Genomic DNA, 22,011 nt, shown 5'->3' with positions numbered 1-22,011 from the left:
AAATAGAAAAATTAAAAACACATACTGAGACTGCCAAGTTCATTCAACAGAAAAAGGAAGACGAACAGAAAGATGACATGGATGCTTTCATGGAGAGATATCAAAAGATTTGCCCAAAATAAAAAGTGAGACAGAGTTGACTAGGTAGTCTGTCTCAGCTCACTTTTCACAGGTAAAGTCCTACAAGTAAATACAGGTATGGCGACAGAGAATGACGTGGATTGTGAAAATGTAAGAGTAATCTAGCTAAAATGCTATGAAGTACCGTGGAAGGTTTTCGTAGAAAGTTCACAGAAGTCAATACTGACGCTGCAGAAACTGCGTATCAATTTATGGCACGTCTGTGAAGCTAGGTACTTCACAAAATCGATTGACATGGCCAAGAGTAGAAACAGTTTTGAAGGATTGGAAGATATACTAATGCATGAACAGTTCATTATTACATACTCAACTGACTTGTTACTGTCCTAAAGGGAAGAGCCCCAAAAGACGTGGACGAGATAATTAAGCTGGCAAAATAGTATATAGATATAAGTGGAGGGGATATAACTGATAGCTCCAAGATTAACCACTTAAAGTTGAAACCAGAAGTGGATGAACAAAAACAGGATATCACCAAAGGCGACAAGAAGTCAACAAACAGAAGTGAGAGAGATTCTATGCTGGTTATAAAATAGTACATATTGCGAGAAAGTACAAGTCTATCACCAACAACAAGTAGCAGAAATTTGAATCATAAAGCAAATGAGGCTATTTACATAGATAGCACTAGAAAGGAACAGAATACAGACAATAGGTCCTATTCATCACATGAAAAATGTGTTATTGATATGAATAAATAGTGCATGACTGATGGTCAGCTCAAATTAGAAAATGTATCAAGAGTCCAATAATGATTAAAAAATGTGACAAACATTGAGGGGTGGTAAACAAGTCACAACATGCCAGAAAGGTGAAAGTTATGGTGGGAACAAGAAAGTGAAGATCCTACGAATGTGCAGCAGTGAGAAACAGTTTAGTATTTGATGACCATATGATAGCCAAGGTACATCTGTATGTCCCTATCAGTTGGACAGCGACAAAATTTCACATAGTAAGAGTAAAGGTGGGCATTCCATATTACGTGTGGAACCATGAAGCATTGTGTATAAAGGCACCCATCTATGATTTGATGATTGCTTATACACTAGGCAGTACAAATTTCAAGAAACCAATTAGAAAGAAGGCTGGTGAAGCATGTGCATTTACAACTACAACTCAAGAAAAGAAAATCAAGCAAGACATCAAGCTTATGTAAATCTCAAAAGGCTGACATCTCGAATGTAGATTTACATGAGATGAAAAAGGTACAGAAGAAAAATCATTCATTGTAGTAGCTTTGGAACAGTGCCTAGAAGAAAGTAGAGTACAAGACAAAGGCGTAAAGGGCTCATAGAATGAAGCGTCGTAAACAATTATTGTAAGAGATATATCAAGGCAGTTATACTGGAGAAGTTTATCAGCTCATAGTACCAACAGAACATTGAACGCAAGTATTAAAACTAGCTCATTAGTCAAGAGTGGAATGAAATTTGGGTTTAAGAAAATGACAGACAAAATCACCAGTAACTATCATGGGTCAAGAGTCATCGGAGATGAGGCTAGATTATTCAGGTCATGTGGCACCTGACTGAGGACAATACCTAGAGAGAGAAGGTAGTCAAAGTGCCACTTGGTTTGATACCTCTTACAGAAGATCAATTCATCTTCTATGGACTTAAATGAACTATTATCTCTTGTATCTGATCATGGCAACTAGTATATTCTGAAAGCAGTCGATTATGTAACATATTACCAAAAGCCATAGCCAAAGATGAAGAGAGAGAGAGTAGCACAAAACCTTCTGAAATTATTCTGCACAATTTTTATTTGTGTGTTTGCTTGGAATTAAGCACTAAGCTACACAATGGGCTATCTGTGCTCTGCCCGCCACGGGTATCAAAACCCGGTTTATAGCAGTGTGTGGACTCATCAATACTAGACACCATTTTACCACCCTCTGCTATGCTAGCTCTAATGAACTTTGTGAGAGAATTGGTGAAGTCTTAAATAGCATGCTGAAGAAGACGTGCAAGGAGTTACCACATGCCTAGGACTGGTACCTGCAGGCAGTATCAATGCTGACTAAAAAGTTTTACAAAGAAGTACAGGATTTTCACCTTTCAAGTTACCGTATATAAAAACAGTACGAGGTCCGATGCAGGTATTGAAAGATCTGTGGACAGGAGAAGAAAAGCTAGAAGTGAGGAACACATATGACTGTGTGTTAGACCTCCGAAACCAACTGTAGGAGACCTGTAAACTTACTTGAGAGAGATTGTATGCAGCTCAAAACAGTCATAAACACTTCCATGACGTTTTAAAGTCGGATAGAAGGACTTAATTCTGTTACCCACAGACAACAACAAACTAAATCTGCAGTTGAAAGGATCTTTTAAAGTTCAGGAAGTGGTTAATAGAATGAATTATAATACGAAAATAGATGCAAAAAACCAAGAATGTATCAAGTCAACCTGTTGAAAAAGTACTAAGGTACTTTGAAAGGGAAAAACTAATATGTGCAGCTATTGAAGCACAAATGGATGTTGCAAGTGTAGCTGTCATAGAAGCAGAACCAGAAGACACTGACTTTGTCATAGAAGATGAATACTTACTAGGCCTGAGCCCACTGGGTAGAGATGAGACGTCAACATAAATGAAGAATTGACTGGTAAGCAAAAGAAAGACTTATAAAAGTGACTGTGCCAGTATACAATTATCTTCACAGATGGACCCCAAAAAACAGATCTTGTGTTCTTTATTAAAGAGAGGGTTATTGTTAAATGTATACGACTGTTTCATTTAAATTTATAGAATTGTTCGTTTTTTTTTATTTCGCACAAAGCTACTCGAGAGCTAGAGGGAAGGCAGCTAGTCATCACCACCCACCGCCAACTCTTGGGCTACTCTTTTACCAATGAATAGTAAGATTGATCGTCACATTATAACGCCCCCACGCCTGAAAGGGCGAGCATGTTTGGTGCGACGGGGATGCGAACCCACGACCCTCAGATTACGAGTCGCACACCTTAACACGCTTGGCCATGCCGGGCCTCGAATTTATAATAAGAGAATAATAATTTAGATGGTTATAAAGTGCTAGTGTTAAATATATTTTTAGAAATGATAATTTTGATTATGTAACTGTTTATTAATCATTTGTTGCATAATTCAATTGTTATGATTTAACATATTGTTACTCGTACCTTCTGAATTCTTCTCATTGTCTTAAATGACTATTGTTACATTATAACATCCCATAGTTTGCAGAGAGTTCTAAGCCTCAGATTGTCTATATATGCATACACATACCTGTGCATAAATACATATATAGTTGATCAAATTAGTGCAATCAAGTTACGTCAGTGAAAGTCAATGTAAAAGTGAAGTTAGACTGGATGATTATCATTTTAACAATAGCATGTGATTTCTAAAGAGTACTTTACAAATTTTATTGTAATAACAGAGATGGATAAAAATAATCTCTGGTGTCAAAGAGTATTCTAAAGACATTAAATAGACCCGTGTAAACTTTGACGAGAAAGAGACAATTATTTAAAGCTATAAAGATAATTGTGATAGCCAAAAGTATTATGAATTCTTGTACATAAGTTTGACTTATTATGTTAGTTTAGAAAAAGTAGATTATATTATGCGTTTATTGTTGAAATGTATCACCAACAAATCAAAAACACCTACTGAAAATAATCCGGCCCTATAAAACCGGAGAAGCATATTATCTTACTATGGTTGTCTTATTTTTTATAAAGTATCCATTTGGATCAGATGTGGCTTCAAAATATCACCTTACAAATAACATATTACATTTAGTAACAAATCTGTAGTAAATGAAATTAATTTCAGCATTATTATATTACTTGGGAACCTACATTTAGTAAGAAATGTAATTTTAGCATATTGTATTCTGCGAGACACCTACAATTCGTAGTTGTTGTTTTGAAATAAACACAAAGCTACTTTTTTTAGCGTTTATGTCTGCAGACATGCTGCTGAGCGAAATAGATGTTAATAAACATAAATATTAGTAATATTTCCGGATATGTAGTATGTTATACACATAGTAAATGGAAAATAATTAAAGTAATTCGTTAAATGCATAAGAAGAACAGAACTCAAACAACAAACTTTCATAATTTAGATAAAATGCTGAATTCGTGTTTCTTTTTCTGAAGTGCATTCGAAGAAACAAGATCTATGTTTGGTGATTTTATATAACAGAATGAAAAGATTTATGTTACGATTAGACATCTGAAGTGGTCTAATTATTGATATAATAAGCCTGGTCTTATATTTAAGAAAAAAAGTCTTGGAATGAAAGGTAGTCTAAGAAAGTTAAAATTCTCTCGCTATGGATATATTACAAATAGTAACATATATTACAAATAGTAACATTCTTTAATAAGACAGTATGCTGAAGTTACATTTTACTTGCCATTAATTTGTTTCTAAAACTAAAACATCATCAGTAAGATTATCTATATAAATCATATATATATTGATATGTTACTGAAAGTAAAACTTTCTTAGTAAGATAATCTATTGATGCCACATTTCACTTAATATGGATTTGATGCTAAAAGTAAAGGTCCTCCGTAACATCATCTATTAAAATCACAAAACTATCGTAGGCTTGGAAATAAAAGTAAAATGTTCTCAGTAAGACAATCTGTTGAAATCACATTTCATTCATCCTGAATTTGTTATAAAAATTAACATATCCATAGTAAGTTCTATTCACTACTCACTCAATATCATGACAACGTAGGTATAATAAATAGCACAACAGTCAAAATAGGTACACATTTAAAAATACAAAATATCCTCAATAATATAATATACCGAAGTCACATATTACTAACTATTGATATAATAAATAACACACGATAATCAAATGGATAAACAATTATAAATATACAAGACCTCCCAGTGAGATACCATCCTGTAGTTGTATTTCCCTTTGCATGTATTTGTTGTTAAAGATAAAACGTCCTCACTAAGAGAATATGATAAGTCATACCTCACTAACAAAGATTATGATAAGTAAAGGACAACGTTAAAATGGGTACACAACTAAAACAAAATGAAGTTCATTAAGATAATATGCCAAAATCACATTTCACTCATAATGTATTTGATACTATAATTACAACTTCGTCAGTTTTGTTTGTTTTGAATTTCGCACAAAGCTACTCGAGGGCTATCTGTGCTAGCCGTCCCTAATTTAGCAGTGTAAGACTAGAGGAAAGGCAGCTAGTCATCGCCACCCACCGCCAACTCTTGGGCTACTCTTTTACTAACGAATAGTGGGATTGACCGCTAAAAATCGGGTTTCGACACCCGTGGTGGGCAGAGCACAGGTAGCCCATTGTGTAGTTTTGTGCTTAATTAAAAACAACAAAACAACCTAGTGGCATAGCGTTACACGGATAGTCCATTATGGAGATTTGTGCTTAATTTCAAGCAATTCAACACAAAACATTCATTTCTGAGTATTACAACATCTGTGCTGTAATTGCATACATTACTGAATTAATTAACTTTAGATCGGGAAATTACTTCGTTACAAATCTAAATTTTAAAAATAGTCTGTGATATCCGACAATACAATAGCACGTGGTCCTTAACAGTATAACTAACAAATAAATGTGGAAAAAATATAAGAGCATTTCTGTCAGGAAACTCATCACAGTATCATAAAGGAAAGGTATTTTTTCCTTATGGGTTAGTTTATTAATCAGCGCGTATAACCTGAAAGAGATTCATAATAGGTATTCCTTCCATTGTTTTAAAATATAAACTATCATAAAGGTTTGAAAGCGTACATAAGATTGTGCATCCTTCCAAAATGATGTGAGGGTTTGTTATTTTTCGTTTATTTTTTTCAGAATTCTCAGACAAATATACAAAAAGAGCCACCTACGCTTGGCCATACCTAATCTTATACTTTAGGAGAAAGGTTTGGTTTGTCTTGAATTTCGCGTAAAGCTACATGAGGGCTATCTGAGCTACCCGTCCCTAATTTAGCAGTGTAAGATTAGAGGGAAGGCAGCTAGTCATCACTACTCACCGCCAACTCTTGGGCTACTGTTTTACCAACAAATAGTAGAATTGATCAAAACATTATAACACTCCCACAGCTGAAAGTGCAAGCATGTTTTGGTGTGATGGGGATTCAAACCTGCGACTCTCGGATTACGATCCGAGTGCCTTAATTACCTGGCCATGTTGGGCCCTTAGGGAAAAGAAGCTAGTCGACAGCTACAAGTTTCCGACTGAATAGAGCGATTTGACGATTATTCAGATTGCGTAGCCACGACCCTAAAGTGCATAATGAGATTTTGCGGTAACAGGTAGCAAACTGTGAATTCTCTGGTTCAGAATCTGAGAACAGCATAATAGGCGTAATTATTAAGCCACTCTCATGGCTTACTGGAACAATGTGTATCCTAATTATATATACAGTAACATACATTTAATTCAACAAATGATATTAAAATATCTTGAGGAACTTTATATGCACCGTTATATTTCATCACACACTCAGTAAAATGTGGATAATAGTAGGCAAATAATTTTATCTCATAAAACAGAAAGGTATTCTATACAACGAAAGAAAATATACAGTGAAATCGATGGATATTTTAAGTAAAAAGTATTACGTGTAGCCAGAAAACTTCTTGGAAAAGCGTACATTTTATTATTAAAGTTTAAATGGATTTTGCAAAACCAAGTAAATTATGTAAAATATCGTAAGACATTTTGTGGCAAGAAGTAAAGGTATTATATACACCCAAATAAAAGTGCAGGAAAAACGTGTAAAGCGTTTCGTAGAAAGTAGTTAATGATATTATATTCAACCAAAGAAAGTGTTTGGAAAGTCGGTAAATATTTTTGTCAACCAAAAACATTATATAGAGAGAAACGTGATATATTTTAGTGCAGGAAGGTAACAATATTGCATAGAGCGAAAATATTGTGTAAAAAAGTTTAAAACATCTTGTGTCCAAAAAGAAAAAAGTGGAATAAACGTAATACATTTTGTGGGAAGAATCTAAAAATATTATGTACAACCAAAATAATGTAGGAAAATCTTGAAGCATTTTGTGGAAAGTAGTTAACTATATTACATAGAATAAAAGGTATAGAAGCAAATTAAAGATATTTATGATTTGCAACCATTAGTAAATTGTTTGTAAGAATTAGAAGACATAGTTAAGGTATTATATACACGAAAAGAAATTGTGTTGAAAAGACATAAGTTAAGGACGTATAAATTCAAATAAATTGTATGAAAAAAGAAACAAGTATGAAAGACGAAGATGCAATGTCTAGCTAGTGACATTTTGGTGCTAATATGTTTTTTGACAAGGTAAATACATATTATACATATAGATAGGGAGATAGACATATTATATAATGAAATCGTAGAGCATTCTGTAGCGAAAATTAAGTACATTATACAAAACCAATGCACGTGTTAAGATGAAACCTTAATTATGTTTGTGATAAGAAGGTAAAGTATTGTGTACAGTCATGGATAGTATGTGGTGAGTGAGCTTTTGCAGCATGCATGAAGTTTAAGATATTACGTAGAGAAAATAAGTTGTCTGAAAAATGTATAGGAAATTTTGTAACGAGAAGTTACATATATTATTTACAGTCAACGAAATTGTGGAAGAAACCCGTAAGGCATTAAAAATATTATAATCAAGAAAGAAAATTACATGGAAAAACTCGTAGGAAATTTATGGCAAAAGGTTAAAAATATTAAATACAATAAAAATAACGTAGAAAAATCGTAGAACATGTTGCGACAGGTAGTTAAGAACATTATATAAAGGAAAAAATTGTGTTAAGAAAAACACAAGACATGGTGTGTAAAGTTTCATAGTTTAAAATATTGTATACAAAGAAGAAAATTGGTTAGGAAAAAACATAAAATATTTGTGGTAAGAATTTAAGTATATTATATACAGAAAATATTTGTAGAAATAAACGTATGACATTTTGTGTAAAGAAGTGAAATGTGTTATACACAACCAAAAAAAATTGTGTAAAACATTTATGGGCAGAAGTACAATTAATTGTGTGGAAAAGAAAACAAAAGGCGTTTTTTGGCAAGAAATTCAATATATTATAGATAGCTAATGTGATTATAAAGTGACTCAGTAATTATGTTAGGTGTTAAATACACACACACGCAAACTGTAAGCTGTTTAGTGGCAAAAACTTAAATATATTAAACCAGAGTAAATGTGTAAAAAATAGTAGTAAGGCATTTGTGTCAAGAGGTTAAAGATATCACGTTGTGTGCTTGAGAACGATCGCGTTAGTTAACAAAACATAGTTCTCGTAATTCGAGGGTCGCGTGTTCGAATCCCGGTTACACCAAATATGCTCGCCCTTCCAGTCATGGGGGTGTTATATGTGATGGTCAATCCTACTATTCGTTGGTAAAAGAGTATTCCAAGAGTTGGCGGTGGGTGGTGATGACTAGCTGCCTTTCCTCTGCTTTCCTCTTACACTGCTAAATTAGGGACGGCTAGCGCTGATAGCCCTCGAGTAGCTTTGCGCGAAATTCAAAACAAACAATTAATCTGTACTCTATTGTTATATGCCTCATACACAAACCTTGTGAAATAAGCTTTAAAAAACGTAATTTCTACACAAAATGCTTAAGTAGTCATCATTATTACATTTCTTAAGATCATGTACCTCAGTCTGTATGTAAAGAAACTGACACACTCTCAATACATGGGAACAACAACGACTTGTTTTATAGAGTATGAAAATAACGAAATGTACTTTGTGAAAAATGTATGTCGCGTGCTTTTAAAACTATAGTGATCTTAAATTTCCCTGTAACAACAATACCACATTTCAATAACTCTTGCACGTGAGTAAAGTATAGCCACAAAAGCTGTAAAAGTACGACATCGTTACCGCAAAAGTTGACAAGTATCATGACTGTGAGCAACCAGAGTTCTTTTTTAGCGGCCCCCCGCTAGTACAGCGGTAAGTCTACGGACTTAAAAGCTAAAATCAGGGATCGATCCTCCTCGTTAGGCTCGGAAGATAGTCTGATGTGGCTTTGCTATAAGAAAAACACATACTTTTTTAACTCGAACTGCCGCTGTCTTGGTATACGCTTAGACCGCATACGCCTATGCGTTGGCCTGGAGATGTTAATTCAATCGAAGAATGACGTGTCAAGAAGTAGTTTGATTATGTATCATTTCGCAAAACTAAACTGTGTACGTGTTTATGTTCCAAAATTCTCAGATTATATGATCCTCGCTTTAGTTCAAGTGAGCCCCACTGATACCATCTCTGCCTACAGGAAAATACTCAAAATAAGAAATCAAGGTGATAATTAAGAAAGATAAGTAAAATTTAAAGTTAACAGCTTCGTTATTGTAAACAGCCTCAATACTAAGAAGTAAGGTAGGGTGCGCTACACCAGATCCATCTGTTGCAATGAATAAGCATTTTTTTACACTCGAAAGGAAAACCTTTTTGTTTTTATTTCACTACGAGATAATTGTTCATTGTTAAGAATTTAACTGTGATATATCAACTGAAGCTTGAAGAACAATGATTAAATTTGCTCTTTCGAAATAACTGTTCATTTTTAGTGGTGAAATATTATTTGTCTTCTTATACAACAGTTTGTTGCCAACTTCACTTCTCGGCTTGAATTTAAATAATAAATTTTATGATATGCTAACTCACTAGATAGAAGCACTAGCACAGTAGTCACTACAAAAACTATACTACGAGTAAATATTGAATCGGAGTATAAATAAACAAAGGTTTCAAACAAAGTCATTTTTTTGCCAACAAAAACCAATGTTTTTGTTTGTTTTACTATACCAGCTTTCACACTGCTCACATGTACACCTATTAAGGTGAAATTCGACAATTAAATACGTTGGACCTTAATATTTATTATAACATTTCACTATTTAATATTCAGTTCTTTTTGTTAATTTGAAAAATGTGTATCTACTTATTCTTTCTATGTGAAACTAATTACAGCAACATGGTTGTTGGAGCACCAGATTATTTATAGTAAATGTTCATATCATTTCATAAGTACCAATGAATTTTTACATCTGGTAATCTTTTACATAAGGTAATTTGCATATGGTGTTTGGTAGATAAGTGTTCATTGTTAAACATATTAACAATTACTCATGCATGACTAAAAATATTGGAATGTGTCTCATGTTAGTATATGAAGAGTGAAAACCAGTGATAATTTTTATAAATGTCCCTCACTTCTAATAACTGCTGTTCTTAGCTCCTGGTTGTTAATATATTGTTCTTCAGTGCTAACCTAAACAATGTTGAGTAATTAAATATAAATTTTTACATAATGCTTGGTAAATTCGAGCATAGGTCGGAAATCTATTATAAATATTGGAAGATTTTCGCACTATTGTTGAATGTACGAACGTACCTAACTTCTCTGCTGTTTTATAATTATATATATAACGGAATGATTCTTTATTGCATTTAATACCCAATTAATAGTTCAAAATAACTGAATAATTTATAAGTTTTAGCTTTTAAGAAAATATTAGACTTTGTAACTGATGGAATTTTTCTAAATTCGATAACTCTAATGAATATAATTCATGTTATATTGTTGTTGGTTGACTTATCACTGTAGAAGTTTCTCTTTTTTTCGTAGTTGTTCATATGTGTTTGCGTGTATCGGTAGTCTATTTACACCTATAGATACACACACACTAATCTTGTTCTCGCTATCGATATATATATAACTGATGGAGAAAGGAAAGACCAAAAACTGCCAAAATATGAGTATCTTATCTTGTTTTGCGTTGTTGTTGTTCATAATTACTATTGTAATAATTACTATTCTATGTCCTGTTTTGAATTTTATCTATTTCCTGGTAAATAACTACTAAACCTCAATTATTATTTATAACAGTTACAAATGTTAATATCTATTGACTCGGTATCTGTTGTTATTAGTCTAGAGAAATAGTTTTGGTAAAAAGTTGTTAAGTGTTTGGTAAATGCAATAGATAATAAAACAAGTGTGACTTGGTATTATATGATTAACATGAATGTTAGGTAATTCTTCTTGTTCTGTTATCTATTCTTGATAAGTAATATGATAATATAATGATACCCCCTCTACACGATCTAAATAATGTTGATCTTATCACAAACAGTTTTAACAAAACATTACCGGTTACATAAAGGTATTACTTTGTTACATAAAGGTATTTGACAACTGCCGTCAGTAATCGCTCAACAACTTGAAGATACGAGTTGTGTAACTTTAATTTAGTAGTATCATTAACAAGGATCGAGAATTCACGACGATATTGATAGAACATTCTGACGTCCATAAAATTATTTAATCTCACTATTTAATTATACATTCTATTTTTTTTACTGAGAAACTAGTGATGAGAAATGAAATGAAACAGATTTGGCAGACTGCAGATGTATATTTTAAATATAAACACCTAATCAGTGAATAACAGGATTACAAAAACAAATGTAGACTTACAGTTTTACATTTAGATACTACACAAATAATAAGCTCAAATATGTAGAGTTAAAAATGAAGTTTATATTTTGTAGGAAATTAAATACAACAATTGTAATCGTTATTTGATAACGTACATGTCTTTACATGTAATATATTTCCTACAATAAATATCCTTCTGCTTATATGCATTATGTTTTCTGAAATAAACATTATTGTTCTTTAGCGTAGGATGTTTCCTGTAAAGAACACCCATGTGCTTATGCGTAGTATACTTTTAATAATAAATATCATTGCGTTTAAATGTATTACGTTTCTTGCAATAAATATCATTGTGTTTACAAATCCTTGTTTGATAATTTACTGCTATATTAGCTTCTTTCTTTACACAAGCAAAATGTATATTTCACCATAATCGGAGGTTGTAGTAATAACTAATCTTCAATATTTTAAATAACCATGTACTTACATTTTGTTGCCTGTTATATAAAATATGTTTTGCTTTTTTTTTACTTCAAGGTGGCTGCGTTGTATCAGGATCCAACAATCAATAACAAAATCAATCTGGTCCTGGTCAGCCTGGTACTACTAGACGGTCATGAAGTAAGTGTAACTTTTTTATCTGTAACCACGAAATTATGATAAAAACATGAACTATATATCAGAGTTATAAATATTTGACAAATGTACTTCTAAAAATGATTTTTTACTTTTCTGAAATTTTGAGGCTCTTTGTTGGTGAAATTTTAAAATAATTACATATTCAAGTTAGATTTAACCACTTTTCCTTCAGGATTAGCTTTTCATGTAGGAACATAATAAGATTTGTTGAGCTTAAAGGCATATCTTCGAAATATCGAGGGCCCGTCATGGCTGGGCGGGTTAAGGCGTTCGACTCGTAATCTGAGGGTCGCGGGTTCGAATCCCGGTCGCACCAAACATGCTCGCCCTTTCAGCCGTGGGGGCGTTATAATGTTACAGTCAATCCCACTATTCGTTAGTAAAAGAGTAGCACAAGAGTTGGCGGAGGTGGTGATGACTTCCCTCTAGTCATACACTGTTAAATTAGGGATGGCTAGCGCAGATAGCCCTTGAGTAACTTTGAACGAAATTAAAAAAACAAATCAAAATATCGATTAAAAACAACCACAAAAAACTCTTAGTTCAAAGGGTGAGTTTTCTACTCAAACAATTATCTTGTCAATCATTACCTTCATATGTAGTTATAAAACTAGTTCAGTTTATTAAACTTGTTTCCAAACTTTGAAATATAACTTGATAACAAGCTAGTTGAATACTTTATTAAAACCCTAACTAATATTAGGTTGATCAACTCCTTTCCACTATACTAGCCTGGACACAGTAGGTGAGGTGTTTTGTATGACGGTAGCCCATTCTTCGAAGAGTAAGAACAAATGTAATGTTTATTTTAAAAGTAGTTTGAAGCTAATACACACAAATATGAAACAAAACTCATGGCACCGATTTTACTCATTCATTCATTTAAAAACTTTTTCATCAAAAAACTAATATCATTTTTGTGTTAGTAAGAGAACCACACATCGTGAGAGATAAAATAGTAGTAAGTTATTACACTAAAACAAAAAAAAAATATTTCTTAATATGCAGTTTTATCAGTTTGGTATCCCTTCGACTTCAGGAAATAATAACATTAAGTTACTTTTCAGAATTTCCTCACTTTCACAGAAATAACCTTGAACACAGTACGAAGTAATTTATACTGTATAACAAGCAATGAAATTATAACTGAAAAGTAAACGGCTATTTTGAGGCTAGAAATCTCACAAGAAAATTGTTTATATTGTTAACACTTCATTTTTAAAATGCGTTTTTGAGGGTTTTTTGATGACATAATTTACCCTGAGGTCTTTAGAAATAAATTCTTTCAAGTTCTCCATCTCGGTATAAAAAAATAAAGAAATCAGTTTCATTGATAACGTAGTTAACATTTTTTCAAAGGAAACTAAAAGAGTCATGAAATTTTTATGACTGCTATGTCAAAATCGTCATAATTTTAATATTTCAAACGCACTTAAATTACTTTAAAGCAGTATTATAAAACGTTTTAATGTGTACCCTGCTGTAAAATCATTTCAAACAGTAATCCATGTGTAAAACTTCCAATAAATTTGATAATTAGATTTTCTCGTTCATTTTCCAAAAGGTTCAAAAATAAAAGGTTTGTTTGTAATTTAAATACAAAGCTACACAATGGGTTATCTGTGCTTTGCCCACCACGGGTATCAAAACCTGATTTATGGCGTTGTAAGTCCGCAGGTATACCGCTGTGTCACTAGTGGCAATAAAAAGTTAATAATAAATTGAAATTTTCAAAATATGCATAATTCTCAAAAACTTTTAGAAGTCTTTTTACAGCTTAAAGAATGAACAATAAATATGGATCGATGACTTGCTTTCTCACACAGTTCTCACATAAGAAATAAGATTGTTTGCAAATATGTCATTTTTAGCAAATAGCTTCATCTGTTGATTTTTGTTCTCCAAATACTTTTATCTGTTGGGTCAGCGGTAAGTTTTCGGAATTTGACACCACGCGAGAGAAAGAGCACAGATATCCTACTGTAAAGTTTGGCGCTAAAAAATAACTATATTTCACAAGTTTCTTCCTCACAAGTCTCCCAATGGTACAGTGGTATGCCTACAGATTTATAACGCTGAAATCAGGGGTTAGATTCCCCTCGATGAACCCAGCAGTTAGCCCGATGCTATAAAAAACACACATTCTTTCTCACAAAAGGTAGGCTTAACATCATCGTCTCATTATTAGTTCAAATAATTACATAAGTACGATTCCAACGAGGTCTTAGAAATGATTTAACACATTTAAACTAAAACTTTCATTTTAGTCTTTTTTTTACCTCGATGGCATTATTTTAGACAAAAAAATTGGAACTTCTTCTGATTACAAAATATCTTAAACTATACTTTCATTAAAACGTAGTCAGAACCATCAAAGTAACATAATATACTATTGAAAAATAAAGAGAAATTTGTTTGTTTGTTTTTTGAATTTCGCACAAAGCTACATAAGGGCTATCTGTGCTAGCTGTCTCTAATTTAGCAGTGTAAGACAACTTGTCATCACCACCCACCACCAACTCTTGGGCTACTCTTTTACCAACGAATAGTGAGATTAACTGTCACATTATAACGCCCCCACTACTGAAAGGGCGAGCATGTTCGATGCGACTTGGATTCGAACCCGCGACCCTTAGATTTCGAGTCGAACGCCTTAACCCACCTGGCCATGCCGGGCCCTAAAGATAAATAAAAAGATTTTGCATAAGAAATTGGGTATTTTGAAGAAACCTCAATTCTTAACTAAGCAAAAAACAAAAACTATGTTACGTTTTGTGGTTGTAAAATGTAATGAAAGTAAAAGTTTGTAAAAATTTCTTAAAAAAGAATATTTCATATTTGTATTTAAGACCAAAATGCTAACTATACTTCCCTCTGCTTCACTCGGAATGTTTATATTTTTAAACCTGTGTTCAATTAAGCGTTAATAATTGTGGAGAGACAAAAGTTGTGTTAATAACTTAGATATTTCAAATCTTTCTCACTAGCCTGGACTTTCTCTGACATACAATGCCGAAAAATCCCTGTCTAGCTTCTGCCAATGGCAATCGACGTTACATGACACCAAGGGCTCTTACTATGACCACGCTGTACTATTGACGGGACTGGACATCTGTTCTTGGAAGGATGAACCTTGTGATACTCTAGGTTGGTTTCAGTCATGGAAATGTTTTCTACGTATTTTACGTAACCATGGAAACTAACTGACTTACCAATGGCAGTTGAGGTAAACCAGTTGCAATATAAAGTAAAACCTGTCTAAACTGGAAACTGCATACAAACCTGTACAAACATGAAATATCAAAATTTTACATCATTATTTCAAGATTTCTCTTATAAAAGGCCCTCTATACGGTAAACCTGCATAACGCAGACGGAAAACTATCTTTCACCTACTTCATCTATCAACAAGTAGGATTAGTACCTGAGTAAGGCAGGAAAGAGTTTTTGATTAAATATTAATAATTTCTTTAAATATTTATAAATTCACGGACATTTTGTTGCAGTAAGTATTGGTTAAATATATTCTGTACTTTTTTCTGTCATCATTATTTTTGCAGTTAAATTAGATTCATGATTTGTAGAAATATATTTGTCTTTTAAGTGCAAAATTCTACTCTTTAAATAATTTTCACAAAAAGAATAAATTCCTATCTTTCCTGATTTTAAAATTTAGGGAAATTTATCATGGGTAATAGATAAATATGAAAATCCGCGCTGTTTCAAAAATTTAAGGAAGAATCAACTTCTTGTGGAATGGCAAGCGAATAATATATTCAAAGAATTTTTTCAACAAATTAGACAAAAAAATGGAACAAGAAAATAGGAGTATTCTATTTTTTTCTAGATAATGCAACTTGTCACCCAAAAGTTCAACTTTCAAATGTCCCTTTAATCCTTCTACCTCCATGAACAACATCAGTTCTACAACCTTAGATAATGGAATTATACAGTGTATAAAACTGATGTTTCAACATATTATTGCAAACATGGACGACTGTAAGAGAACATCTGAAATGACCATGAAAATTGATGTGTTAGATACAATTGCAATTTTATAAGTCATTCAATCAAATACGTAAAAGATTAATGCGTAATATAGTACTTTCGAAGCTGTGAAAGTGTGAGAGATTCAGAAAATGAACAAAGTGGAAAAGATAGTGAGGAAACAAGATGACAAGTGCTAAGTTATATTAACGCTATCAAATTGTATGTAAAAATGAAGGGGGAAAATGAACTTCATAAAAAAAAGTCCGTAGAATTGGTGTTCTCGTTTAACCGCATGAAAAAACTCATTAAAAATACAAAACAGTTGAAACTGGACACTTTCTTCAAATAAATTTGATTAAGATTTTGTGTACTTATGTATATTTTGAATGTCTATTTTTGTTTTTATTTTAATAAGTATAACATAAACAGTATAATAACTTTATTCACAAACGTCTTACCTTCGTTGAATCAAGCAAGTATAACTTCCCGCTCAAAAATTATATATAATTAAGAAAATGCATGTTCACTGTCTAGGCCTGAAAACCTGCTTAAGCCGGAAGTTTTACTGGGTCCCGTACGTTTCCGCCTTAGACAGGATTTACTGTATTTATCATTCGTTAAGACTTTTAATAGTCTTTTTGTGCCCATCTATTATACATCTTGTTGAACTAATGGTGAGAATGTCTGTTTCATTAACAATAACTAAAGACATTTTAAGGTAAAGACTCTACTATCACATTTTTTTCATAACTTTTGTTGCCTTTTGGGCTTTAGATATTTGAAGAATATTCGCCACATTTTAGTTAAACTGTTTCTTATATTACTTTTCCTTGTTTTTTAAATACGTGAACGTGATGGTAAAGTTACTGAATTTAATATTACAGTACAGTTGTTTAGAAACAAAATTACAAGTGATTTAATTGAGAACTACTACATAATTCAAAGGGCAGAAAAAATTAACTCTTTTCTACAGAATGAGGGAATAATATTTTTAAATGAACGAAATAATTTAATAAAGAAAACCACTGACATTTTTGTTGTTTGTGCTGTAAAGTTTTGCGTAACAATGATTATTACCGGTTTTTTTCTGGGATGGTAACAGACTAAACTGCTCAAAGTTACACTTCTCACAACATAGTATGGTTTTTCCTATTTATTATGGGCTAAAGTGTATAAAGATCATGTTTTCGAGACATAACGAATGGACATTTTAGACTTTAGTTTAAATCAATATTTATATAGCTTCTTAGCTCCAAAAATTAAATGTATTTATGTATTAATACATTATTATAACTTAACTTTTTGAAACAGGCTTTGCGCCTATAAGTGGTATGTGTAGTACCTACAGAAGCTGTACGATCAACGAGGACAGTGGACTAGCCTTGGCTTTCACAGTTGCTCACGAAATAGGACACAGGTGAGCTAACAACACACGAACTATCTCAATAATCCTGGTCTCCAGAATATTTTACTAATATTTTAAAAATTAAAACAGAAGTTTATAAAGTTTTTGTTTTAAAAAATTATTAGATAAAAGGACAATTATTTTAACTAAAAACATTTAGACACATAAACACTGCCAAAACATCCACTATATGTATACAAATAATTTCTTTTTTGCTCAGTTTCGGTATGGTACATGATGGAAAAGGATCCAAATGTAAGAACACCAGAGGGAGCATCATGTCACCTGTGTTAAGTGGACTGGATGGAACTTTCAAATGGTCAGCTTGTAGCAAGAAGGAGCTCACCAAATTCTTGGAGTAGGGAGCCATCTTAGATCTAGGATGGACTGGATAGATAAATTATTTCATAAGTTTGAGGGAGTATATAGAGTAACTAAACTGTATCATCGGACACATAGGTATATGGACTAGCTAAACTGTATCGTCAAGCACGTGGGTTAGAAGTGGACTTGGGTGTATGAACTAGCTAGACTGTTATCCTTAAATATATACGTTTAAGATGAACTTCGGTATATATACTAACTACAGTGTATCGTCAGACGAATAAGTCTGATATGAGCTTGATTTTTTCGTTTACCTAAACTGTGTCGTAAAAAACACAGGCTTGGTGTGGACTTGTTAAATGGTGGTCTAGCTAGGCTGTATCACCAAACAGAGAATTAAGTTGAGCTTGGATATATGTACTAGCTGTACTCTAGCGTTAGACTCGTAGTTTTCAGTTGTACTTGCCAGAATTAACTTGATGTGGATTAACTATGTTGTAACGTCAGGCGCTTAAGTTTGAGGAGAACTTGAATATACGGACTAGCTAGGCTGTATATTCATACACATAGAGTTAATTTGGACTTGTTAAAACTAACCTGAGATGGGCTTGCATATGTATGGGCTAGTTAAACTAGTTTGTCAGACGTATTAGTATAGTCTGTAGGGGCTCACTTGCCTATTTTGTCCAACACGAAGTGAGGTAAATTTAGGTTTAACACACTTGTCAGATTTCTCAGTCGGAATGAAAGATCGAGATACACTACAAAAAGTGATTCTGGTTTAGTGATAAAATATGTTAACACAGGCTAATTGTGGTAAATAAGAGACATTATAGACAAAACTATAAAAAATTCTGATTTTGGTTTTCGGTTTGTCCTTGTCCAGTGTTAATGGTGAAGGATGGGGATAGAAACCAATTTAAATCAGTGACAAATCCATAGACGGCCTGAACCTCACATTTATTTTTTGCTAAATTATACCATCTTGGTGATAAACATCATAGTATTTCAATAGAATGCTCGTTGTGTAATAATTAATATGTACCTTTACAAATGTTGTTTAATCCAAAAATCTTTGCAGGCTATTTCTGAAATAAAGGGCTTTATAAATACCATGTGTCCCATGGTGAGTCAGTGGTAAGTTTACAGACTTACAAAGATAAAAGTGGGAGATGGATACTCAGCAGTGAACAGAAAGAATGTAGATAATTTAGTGGTTTTTCAGCTAAAAAAAAACATCGTTTACAAATTTTTAAAATGTTTCTTAATCTAAAAACTGATGTAGGCTACTTTTGAAATAATGAACCTTATAAACAGTTGCCACACATTTTCAAATTTATTTGAATCAATTAAGAGGCCACATTGTTTGTCTATAGGTCTCCCCGATCCTTCTGTCTCAACAACAAACCCAAACAAATAGAATATCTAAAGTTTCCGAACGTACTTCCTGGAGAAAGATATGACACAGACTTACAGTGTAAGCTCCAGTTTGGAACAAGGTCCAAGCTATGTAAACTCTATCATGAAAAGGTACAATCTACATTTTGTACAATATTTTTCTAAGATATATTAAAATACGTATTACTTACTGAATTACACATCATGTGTGATAAAAAACTAGTTTTAAAACAATATCCTTATATATTTATGCTCATGCATTGCTGGTGATTATAGTCGCTGTTCTGAAACTGACAACATCAGTTTAGTTTCTATGAAGTTGTACATATGAACGCTCATAGTTGGTGAGTGTAGATTATAATATCAGTTCCTGTAAAGTTATACAGTGCCATGTAATGTTTGATATTCTTCTGACCAAATGAAGACTGAGGTATGAGCAAATAATACACTGTTTTGTCACTTCCTGGGTACAAATCTACGTAATACACGTACACTGTTGGTGATTATTGTTTACACAAACAACTAGCAGTCATCTAACTTCTGTTTTTCTCTTCTTGGATTTAGAATGATGTACTACAAGAACACAACGTCTGTAAATCTTTATGGTGTCAAACACGAGGGCGAGAATGTGTAACAAATTTTATGCCTGCAGCGGAAGGAACTTCATGTGGGAGGAGCATGGTTAGAGAGTATTTTGTAGCTGTATTAAATACAAAACTTCGTTGTTTCTAACAGGTCATCCCTTAATTAATGTTCAATTTTAGGTTCAGAAAAGAGAAGGGATTTCAAACCCTTTTAATGTTATTTAATCAATAATGTATATTCCATTATTATTAATTACTTCCTGTCAACGATTCACAAGCTTCTGAATGCCACTTCTATAAAATCCTTGGGGTTTGAGGGCCTCTTTTTTCAGTGTAACATTCAAGCGCTTTAACTGTTGACAATAGAAGTTTGGTGTAATTGTTAGATTGAGTGACAGCAACTCAAAGTGGATCATACCAGCAATATCCTACCAAACGCTTAAGAAGACTTTCCTAAGAAGGAGGTTCATTTTGGGCTGTGCTTTATCCACTTTACCTGTACTGAGCCATTGTTTGCGGCGCTTAACATTTTTATAATATACCCATTTTTCATCTCTAGTCACTAACCTGTCCTTAAAAAGGAGAGTTACGTTCACGAAAGTGCAGAGAAGTGCAAATGTCCACTTTTGCTCTAAAGTTGGCTTCTGTCAAATCATTTAGGACCCAATTCCCAAGTTTTGACATATTTCCAAGGTGTTGCAGATGACGGTGAACTGTTGAATAGGTTGAATTAATCTTCTGTGCTAGTTCTTCAACTGGAACAGCGCAATCTTCATTAACTGCAGCCAGCAGCAAGTCATCATTAAACTCAACAGGACGACCTGAACGTAGCGCATCACTTAAGCTGTAGTCACCTGATCTGAACTTCTGAAACCATCTTCAACGTATTCTTTCATTGAGAGACTCCGCACCATAAACACTTTGAATGTTTCGTGTAGTTTCTGCTGCACTATTGCCTTTTATAAACTCATAAAGCATTATATGCCTAATGTGTTCCTCAGACACATCCATTTTCATAAGGCTTTATTTGATTAAGGATTTGAAAAAGTAAAGTTTTTATTTTATTTGTCTGAGCATTTTTATACACGTTCTACTACATATTTTAGTCATTAAAGCTTTCTGCAAAGACAAAAATGAGGATGCACTTTCTGTATTAAATTTTCGGACATTACTTATGGGATGCCTTATAATAACAAACTGAAGAGCGTTTTCTGATCTATAAGCTGGTATATAATAAAATAAATCTTAATTTTAATTTCTATATGTTGCTATATGTAACAGTGAAAGTTACAATGAAGCAGTGAATTGTGTGTGTTGATTATTTTTGGGAAAAAATAGAATATACCCTGAAACACAAAGCAGCATAGTTTAATGGTCACTAAAGTTCAGTTATTGAAAAGTGTTTAATATATATATCTTTTTAACTATATATTATAAAAATGTTAGTGTTAGTTATTTAGCATTTATTGAAGATTACATTCAGATAGAAGCATACATAAACTATAAAGTTTAACAGCTAGTGTCATATTATTCTTCAATTCAAAGACAGTGTGTCAGATCCCAACATTTTCTTCTATTTCAGTGGTGCAAACGGGGAAAGTGTGTTATGGCTGATACTAATGGGGTTAGACCAGTAAATGGCGGATGGGGTTTGTTTTCTGCGTGGTCACCGTGTTCTAAGACTTGTGGTGGAGGTATTTCCTTTAAGCAAAGATACTGTGATCGACCAAAGTATGTTTAGATAATTTGACTACTAATCTTATTACAATTATTGTAGTTTTATTAAAACACTTTCAATTACCATCTTTTTCTGCGTCATTATGAAATGATTATTGAAATTTTATATTATGTATCTGTTTTTTTTAGTTTGTAGTAAAAGGTCTTGAATACCCCATTTAGGGGAAAATTCCGTGTTGTTGTTCCGAACAACAATCAGAGAGTAGCTAAACATTAAATTATTGTTTTTTGTTTAAGTTAACACTAAACAACAACTTAGAATATTTAGAAATACAACAGTAAAGAATAAAAAGCTAAAACTCCATTATTTATCTCTGTATACATGT

At 32.8% G+C, this 22,011-nt stretch overlaps 1 protein-coding gene across 1 annotated transcript in view; it reads left to right on the top strand.

Annotated features, from left to right (window-relative positions):
* The window catches only part of LOC143238011 (A disintegrin and metalloproteinase with thrombospondin motifs 18-like), a 52,482-nt gene that overhangs the window by 11,416 nt on the left and 19,055 nt on the right, over positions 1–22,011 (top strand). The window contains 7 exon segments of the mRNA XM_076477881.1: positions 12,146–12,229; positions 15,235–15,394; positions 17,549–17,654; positions 17,863–18,000; positions 19,343–19,496; positions 19,929–20,045; positions 21,531–21,679. Coding sequence (XP_076333996.1) covers positions 12,146–12,229; positions 15,235–15,394; positions 17,549–17,654; positions 17,863–18,000; positions 19,343–19,496; positions 19,929–20,045; positions 21,531–21,679 — 908 coding nt within the window.

This window comes from Tachypleus tridentatus, chromosome 13 (genome assembly GCF_004210375.1).
Source record: "Tachypleus tridentatus isolate NWPU-2018 chromosome 13, ASM421037v1, whole genome shotgun sequence".
NCBI lineage: Eukaryota > Metazoa > Arthropoda > Merostomata > Xiphosura > Limulidae > Tachypleus > Tachypleus tridentatus.
This window is presented reverse-complemented; position numbering and strand designations above follow the sequence as displayed.